The sequence below is a fragment of the Oryzias latipes genome, chromosome 4 (assembly GCF_053564925.1).
Source record: "Oryzias latipes strain Hd-rR chromosome 4, Olatipes_Hd-rR_3.1".
Taxonomy (NCBI): domain Eukaryota; kingdom Metazoa; phylum Chordata; class Actinopteri; order Beloniformes; family Adrianichthyidae; genus Oryzias; species Oryzias latipes.
The window spans coordinates 9,438,091-9,447,138 of NC_136240.1; the positions used below are offsets into that span (position 1 = coordinate 9,438,091).

At 39.8% G+C, this 9,048-nt stretch overlaps 1 protein-coding gene across 1 annotated transcript; it reads left to right on the forward strand.

Moving 5' to 3' along the window:
* The first annotated feature begins 562 nt into the window (after window positions 1-562).
* LOC101169433 (E3 ubiquitin-protein ligase RNF126) lies at window positions 563-7,370 on the forward strand. Its single transcript, XM_004067687.5, has 9 exons — window positions 563-846; window positions 2,822-2,880; window positions 3,165-3,225; window positions 3,621-3,856; window positions 3,966-4,034; window positions 4,837-4,906; window positions 4,994-5,087; window positions 5,998-6,113; window positions 6,221-7,370. Exons 1-9 carry the CDS (start codon window positions 766-768, stop codon window positions 6,395-6,397), a joined length of 963 nt encoding a protein of 320 aa, XP_004067735.1. The 5' UTR covers window positions 563-765; the 3' UTR covers window positions 6,398-7,370.
* The last annotated feature ends 1,678 nt before the right edge of the window (window positions 7,371-9,048 follow it).

Here is a 9,048-nt window from a genome sequence, read left to right on the forward strand (position 1 = left end):
GGGGTAAAGACAATAACAAAGACAAATGCAAAGTTTTAAACGTAACGCATGAACCAATGTTCAATGAATTCATTCAGTAGACATAGACAATGGGCCAAAGACATTGACAGTGGACGCAAAAAACAAATTTTTTGGCACAAACGGAACCTCATACTATATACAAAACTGGGTGTCAGGAGGACACAATATAAAAAAAAAGAAACTCCTAAACAAAGGAGTTGTTAAACTCTCTCAGAACTAAACAGTTTATTTTATTGTGTTAACTATTGAACACCTAATCAGTGTAAATTAGACAGGTAAACTTGTTTATGTAAGATGCAGGAACTCCTCAAATTCTCAGTGTTCTAGCACCACCTGCTGTTAAAGTCTCGTACAGCACAAATACACGAAAACACGTTTCATTTCCCATGTTTATATTATTATTATTATTATTATTTCCCCAGTCACTTAGATTTGCTCAAATTTTTTTCAACATAAACAATGACTTTTGGGACCACTTTTTAGTCTGGTAAAAGTATTTACTAATATTCATTGAGATTCTGAAGTTCTTCCCGTTTCTGTCACGGGGGTGTATAATGTCGTCTAAATGCATCTGTAGCTGGATCTTAATCATTGCAGAATATAAATGTACGGAAATCCTACTTTGGTCAGGCATTATTATTAAAACTCTTGACAATCACATGACTCTCCGTTGTTCGCGAGAATGAAGATTGTGCTTTACACCGCTCCGTAGTCCTTCCGTTTCAGCCCATATAGTGACTAAAGATGGCGGAAGCTCCTCCATGGCCTAGCCCTAGCCGGTTCTTCTGTCACAGATGCTCAGCAGAGATCAGTCCTCGACTCCCTGTAAGTACCGTGGATAGAAAGAACACAAACCACGACTGAAGAAAATACGAAACTCGTCAGAAAAGTTTATCCTTCACTTTGTAGAAATATCGTTTCATCGAGACAGTCGTTAGCATGCTAGCAGTAGACTAGCAGATCTTCCCTTCTCGGGTTCATCATATTTCTGACATTTATTCTGTTGATCTCGTGCACATACAATAAGCAGACCAATATCTCTGTATTTTGATAAAAATAACACGTCGACCATGTTTTTGTTTTGTTTTTTGTTTGTTGCCGTGCTGTCTTTAACATTGTAGTTAGTTACGGCTAGGAAAAAAAAGCGGATCATCAGATCATGACATTTATTTGTTTGGAACGAAAGCTAACGGACAGTAGTATGTTTTAATTCCGGGGTCTTTGTTTCCCTGCACCTGGTGGGACTAACAATAAACCCGTAACAAAGCCGTTGTAAGCGGCGGACCTGCCAGTTGTCTGCAGCTGGAAACATCTGTTCTTTGGGTCTAAATTTAAGGAGCTCCGTAAGCAGCTGGTACAGGTTTCTGCTGAAGAAGAAGAGTTTGTGTATTTGTCAAAGGAAAAGAAGAACATGTTAAATACAAGTTCAGCTTTTATTGTCATCCCAATCAAGAAAGGAAACATGGCACAAAAAGAGTGACGTCATGACGACGTTAGTGTTTTGTTGGATGGAGACTGACAGGTGGAACCAGCAACACCTCCATCACTATCTGACATCCCAGGAGGAACCTGGACCCCACAGATTCTGTCTAATCTCATCACTTTTTGAAGAAAATCCTAATCTTGTTAAAGATGAAGACATTCAGATGCTTTTACTGAATTTAGGTTTCAGTGCTGATGCGATCAGAGGGTTCATCTGCAGGGTCAAACTAAAGAAACGAAATGTAAAGCAGCTACAAAAGCTGGCAGAGATATTCACCATCAGAATGAAAAGTCAGGGATTACTAATCTCCTCAGGATGCCGTGGTCCTGCTTTAAATGATGAAGTGTTTTATTATCAGAATGGCTGGAGCTGACTTCATCCCAGGTTTTAAACGGTTGTGATTTAAAGTTCGGATAAAGATGACGGAGAATCCAAGTGAAATTTTGAACACAACATATACAACCTGAGAGCATCTCAGTTTAGTGATTCACTGTTAGTAAAGTTAGCTGCAGATGAGTGCAAAAGTCCAAAACAGGTCCAGTTTTGTTCTGAAGGTGGGTAAAGTACACTTTGTCTTGACTTAGAGCAGACTTTGCCATGGTTTTGCACTACGTGGTCTCTTTTCCCCCCCTGTAAACGTTTTGTTTCTTGATTCCACCGTTTCTATAAAACCCTGGAGAGCCACACAGCTGTCCTGTGTGGAGGGAAATGTGTCGAGAGTTCCATGTTTTTCTTGTGTTCTCTGAAGAACCCACAGTGTCAAACTTCACCACTGTTTTGTTTTTCTTTTTCAAACTTTATTTATTTCGTCAATTTTTTTAAATTTTTTGGCTGCTGTTTATTGCTGCTGGTTTAAAAAACATTTAAGCGGATAAGAACATTTTTCTCAGGTTTTTCAGGGTTAAGCTCGAATATTCATATCCACCGTGAGGACGAGTTTTTGTCGTCATTATGGAAACACATAACATTTTTGGGAAAAGGCTTCACTTATGTTAGAAATTAGAATCTTGATGAAGCTGTGTGTGGCCTTTTCTTAGTTGTTTAAATTCACGTCTTAATTATTTTATTATCGTCTTTTGACAAATGTTTAGTTTTTTTCCCATTTTAGCCACATTTCTTTCTCATTCAATCATCTTCTGTTCACACTGCAGCTATAAGAACACATGAAACAGAAAAAACCACCAGTATAATATTTTCTAAATGAGTTGGGTTTTTCTATTTTAATGCAGGTATAGTACACAGTAATTCCATGTTTATTGAGGAGGAGCGGTAGCATCAATTCCTAGTGATTCTGGTTGAATTTTGTTGGGTTTGCAGGAGTATACGTGTCCCAGATGTGAGTCTGGCTTCATTGAGGAGCTGCTGGATGAAAGGAGGTGAGTTGATGGAGTTCAGTCCAGCAGAGTCTCCTTTTCATTGAGGCTCCGCACATAATGGGCTCATGTATGTGCTTTGAGTTTAAAGTTACCAGTGATTAACCAAGATGAAACCATAATAATTCCGTCTCACTGAAACCAAATGTTTGTATGCGTTTGAATAATTACAAAAATGGGCACAAAAATGCTCTTAAATCGTTGTAACTGTAAGTTGGTTGAAGTTTTCTTGTAACATTAGAAAGTAGAAAGTCTGAACATAACTGTCAACTATTTGTCCCCTTTAGTGCCGACAATGGCTCCATGTCCACAATCTCCAGCGGGCCCCAGAATCAACAACCTTTTGAGGTTTCTAATCTGATCTTTACTCAGACTCTGTGTTTTTCGCCTCAGTCTGACTCTGTTATGCACTCTGTTGTGTAATCGAGTCAGCGTTTTTGAAAGCCGCTTCTATTGACGCCTGTGCTTATCCAGTTTGTGAAATGGTGGGGAACGTCACAGTTTCGGCTATCTTAGACTGCGGGGATGTTTAAAATGCAGTGTGGGGAGTTGCTGTTAGCTTCATGTGACTGCAGTGGAAAAGGTTTTTATGGAAACATAAAGCCAACCTCAAATGCTAGCTGGTGTAGATGTGGAGTTTGCAGTGATGATCAGAAAAAACATTTTTTCAAATATTTGTGGTGATGTGGAAACCTTCAGAGCGAGTTTCTTAGTCTGTCTGCATCGTTATGTTTGCTTCCCAGAATGTGGACCAGCACTTATTCACATTCCCATCAGGCTACGGTCAGTTTTCCCTCAGCGTTTTTGACGACAGCTTTGACTTCGGTGGGGGACTTAGACCAGAAGACAACAGGGATGCTGAGAACCGCCGTGAACAGGAAACGGCATCACGGCAACGATACGGTGCTAGACAACCCAGAACTCGTCACAGTGCACGACGACAAACCGGGAGGCATGAGGGAGTTCCTACTTTAGAAGGGTTAGAGCTGCTCTGTGACCAACATTTTGACCTTTATTTAAACTGAAATGGTTCTTTGCAACAGTGTAAATCCTGCTTCGTTAACCTGAAATTGTTTTATTCTCTGTAGGATCATTCAGCAGTTAGTAAATGGAATAATTGCACCCACTGCAATGCCAAATATAGGTGTGGGACCCTGGTGAGTTCTGGAATCTCATGGATAAAAACGTTGAGGTCAAATCAGGATCAGCTTGAAGGGAATGAAAACACAGATTGTAAATTTAACATAAAATTAAAAAATTGATGTTAACCCTTGTGCTATCTTAGATGACCCCACCCTTACATTGACATGTTCTCCCTACCATGACAAAGGTGGAAAGATTTCATGGAATCCATGGACACCAGTGAAGATCACAAATCATTGAAGAAAAAAGGTTCAGAGCACTGTCTAGTGGGTCTAGATGACCCCAATCCCAATGTTAAAGTGCATAGGATACCACAAGGGTTACACTGGAAAGTGCACATTGTAAATTTGAAAGAAGAACAAATATGAACTTACAACTGTTTCCAAATAAAAAAAGTTTCTGATGTCAGCATAACCTCTGGGTCTCCATGTCGTGTCCCGGTGGCCAATGGGCTCAAATCCCCGCCCCCACGTAAAATTCACATTCTGAATTGAAACGGTAAAAAGTGAAGGACAGAAAAAAAAATACAAAACGTAGCTGTAATAAATACACATTTTTCATTGGGTAACAGTTTTAGGTTTATAGTTTATTATTCCGATATTTTTTTGAATTTACGATTTTTCATTTTAAATTTTCCATATTTATGTCAATGTGTACGTTCAAGTTTAAAACTTTTTTCAACTTTTTTATTTTAATTTTAAATTTACAATCTTGTTTTGTGTTTCCTTTAAGTCGATCCTGATTTGACCCCATAAAAACTAACAAATGAACTCTGACCTGCAAACATGTTTGGTTTCTTCTGATGTCTTGTTTTAGGGGAATTCTTCATTCAAATCCTATGGACTATGCCTGGGGGGCCAACGGCCTTGATGCTATTATAACACAGGTATTCTTTCGTGAGAATTCTCCATAAAGTATATTGGATGCGCTGCATGAAGGCGATGGAATCAGCTTCTCATGTTCTCTTCTTTAGTTATTAAACCAGTTTGAGAACACGGGTCCCCCGCCTGCTGATCGGGATAAAATCAAAAGTCTTCCTACAGTTCAGGTCACCGATGAGCATGTTGGTAAGTAGAAACAGAACAAGCTGCAGGTTACAGCCCATAACTTTTTTCCACACTCATTTATATAAATGTCCCACCGTTGTTTTAGAGGTGAAAGCCACAGAGTTTTGTTTTGCTATTCAATCCTTACATCTCGGGATGTCCCGACCCGAACACGTATTTTCAGCCTCAAGCAAAATCAGAGGTTGGGATCAAACGGGGATCGGATATTTATCTTATTCTCATTTTTAAAAGCATTTCCAAAGAAAAAAGTATTGCTTTTTCCATTTTAATTTTGGATGAGAATGAAACAGAGAGACGGCAATGGGACTGCTGCTAAGGGACCGTGTACAAAGTGAAAGCTCCAGGAAAAACCTGATCCACAAAAAACAGTTCTTAAAGTCTCAAAAACAACCAAAAAGAATAAATGGTTCCATTGGTATGAGTGAGTCAGGAAGACATTACATTCATGCAACAACAATGATGTTAAAAGAAAGTTATTTTCAGTTTTAATGGAGATATGAATCAAAACTGTTCTATAGTTGTGAAGATCCTAAAGCTACAGTCACCAAACTTTCTCACTTGAGTAATTATCACCTATTTCTACTAGTTAATAATTAACCATGTTTCTTTGATTGTTCAAGCTACTTCCTAAAAGTGCTCTGTTTGAGCGTTTTAAAAGAAGGTAAATAAAATAAAAACAGGAAAACCTGGATCTGTTTCTTGTACTCGTGTTACAAAAGTATTCGATCAGAACTCGGCATGGTCAGATTCTCTAAATCAATCAATCGCAGTTGTGGTCATTTCCACATCATTTATTTTATTTTGAAGGGTGTGAGTTCTTATGGGATAAAGGAAAGGAAGAAAGTTCTGAGCTGTTGGGTTTTTGTTGGGTGTAACCGTATGTAATGTGAGCGTGTATTGTGGCTTTCAGCCTCTGGACTCGAGTGCCCGGTGTGCAAAGAAGATTACTGTGTTGGAGAAAATGTGAGGCAGCTCCCGTGTAATCACATGTTCCACAATGACTGCATAGTCCCCTGGCTGGAGCAGGTATGAGACATGACCCACTGCCTTCTCACCTGCAGTAAGCGTCTGCCTCCGTGTGTGCTGAGGGGGAAAAATGAGCCGCGACACTAAAACCTGTTTATTTTCTCCAGCATGACACGTGTCCGGTGTGCAGGAAGAGCTTAAGCGGGCAGAACACGGCAACAAACCCTCCAGATCTATCAGGGATGAACTTTACCACCTCCCCTTCATCCTCCTCCTCCTCCTCCTCCTCCACCCCTCAGTCATCGACGTCCACCAGCAATGAGAATTCCACGGATAACTCATAGACAGGGTTTTGGTTGTGCGTCCCTGTGAGTTTCCAGCTCCGACCGAGTCTCCCCCATGCGAGGCTGCGGCCCTCCCCCCAGCATCTCGCTACAACAACCCGGCCCGATGCAGGGGGAAGCGATACATCTCGCTATGTATCTCTGGTGGTTGCTGTGCCCCCACCTTCATCAGGAATGTGAACAGTGGAAGGGCGGAGGCCGGGAATGCGACCTCCGACAGTGAAGATGTGGAGAAGCACGGACCCTCGGTGAGGATCGGTTTGCTTGAAGCCCCTCACAAGGAGAGAAAATGAAAAAAAAAATCCAAAGGTAGAAGACTAGAAACAACACAGCAAGCGATTAATCATTTTCTTTATTGGAAGGGGGCTCACTTTTGGCAGTGGTGCAGAAAAACGTGGTTCTTCTTTTTTTGTTTTAAGGCAGTTAGATCTGGCAGAGTGGTTACGTGCATCATCATCCTCTGAACTTTGTTTCCAGTCCCTGATTTCATTACTTTGTTTTAAAGACCCATTTGATGTTTTTAGATGACCTAACCGATACCATTGTTTCCACTAGATCGCATTTATTTTTGTTTAAGTTACATTTGCAAATTGCAAAATGAATCTAAAATGTAATAAAAGCATTCAACTTTCTCAGATTGCACCTGGAAAAACGTCACAGCATTTTAGTTGGACGACAGCTTCTGAAATTTCTAAGACAAAATTAATTATTTTCCTTACTAAACCGTTTTGAAATGAAATCATTGGGTGCTCATTGCACGTCTGTTATGGCCATGATGCTTTTTAGATCAGCTTTTTGGAGCGTGATCACAGTCAAATCTGTGGAAAGATAGCCCGCTCAAACAAATCAATAGAAAACATGCTTTTATGTATTTATTTTCTGAGGGCAGGATTGTTTTCCACTCTAATGGTGTTTCTTTTGATGCATTGCAGAGCTGCACAGCAGCTGGGAACAATAAACACTTTAGCGAACACTTGTGGACTTTCAATGGATAAGAAGGTTTTCAGGTCATGGTCCTTCAAAGGGAGAACTGCACGAGTAAACAAGCTCCGTCTGAAATCCGTCACTGCCGTTCGGGTTTGTTCTACATCAAGAGGAGAATTACATTTTACTTCCATTCATTGTTCAGCCGTGAGGGTGTTTCTGCTCTGCATTGTGCCTCTCTGGTACCCCGGGGTTTTAGCATCAAAGGCCTGAGTCTCAGGATTGTTCTTAGGAGTGGGGGGGCAGGTTTGATTTAGAGACTTGGGGAGGTAACTTGACAATGTAAATCTCCAACCAAACTTTATTTATAAAGCACTTTAACAATTAGTGATGAATTGCACCTTATTGTGAGACTTTGTCACCATTTTTAAGCTACGAATAAGACCGCAGTTAGTGACCAAAACATGGACTTTTGTTTATTCAGAAGAGAATAAGGATTGTAAGGGCTGCTGTGATGAAAGATGTTCAAAGGTTAGGATTCCCATCATTCCTTGCATGTTCATCCATTTGCTCTCATGACAGCCATTTTATTAGGGAATGAATGTGCCATCAGTCAGTCATCTACAGTATGCGGTCAGCAGGACCTATAGATTCAGGTCATCTCTCTCTCTCTAGTTACCTGCAGGTGATTTCCCTCAATTAAATGTTTTTCTTTTTGACAGATGAATAGAGGTCAAACATTTTTATCATCAAAATAACTGCAGATTAAAATGTGGAAAGCTGAAATAAGGAGATTTCTTTAAGGAGATTTATTTTCTTAAGCTCACAGGGCAATGTATAAAAACACATGGTATTCTTATTGGGTTTTTTCTTCTTAAATAAATGACATCAAAAATGCAAATGGGTACGTGTGAAAACTCCAGGCAGTTTATATTGTTTTATTCAATTCCAAAGAGTTTAAAGTCCCACTTTGATCATCTTTTGATGAATTTTGAAATTGTTCCTAGTAGATTTTTAATTATGTTGATGCTGTTTATACCCAAAATCTAAAAACCTGTGTTGTTTTCAAGAACATAGTTTCTGCAAAGTGACAGAAGTTCATCAAATATTCATCAGAGTTGTGGGAGGGACGGTTTGCCCAGAGCAAGTCCACTTACCATTCACCTGTTGCTGAGAGCTCTCTGTTTACATGCTCTCCTGCTAGCTCACAGCCCCAAGCTAACATTAGTGCAATACATACAGCGAGCAATATCAGGGGGTATTTCAGAAAGCAGGTTAATGCTAGCTCCCGCAGTAAGTTTGAGGCTAAAGAAGTACAACCACTGCTTTCGGTTCCAAAAACAGAGGTATGTTTCAGGATATGTCAAGTTGCCATAGCAACTCAAGCTCTTAACATAACCTGGTCTGGAGCAGGTTTAGTTGAAGGTTAGTTTGTTGTCAGAGAGGTGAAGCAGCATGGCGTGTCCATTTGAAGATGATTTAGTGGATGAAGAAGCTCAGATAATACTTTTTCCACCGTGAGAGGGTGATTACACCACATATGGATGTTGGAAAAATAAACTTTTTTACTTTGCTCTGACTTAATTATTTGCTTTAGTTAAGATAAATCAATTCTAGTTAAGTCATCTTAAAAATAACACATAGTTATCAGACATTTATTTTGCTTTCATTCAAATCAATTCAATTAAGTAGATCTAACTTTGGTGCTGCTGTTAGATCGACACCGC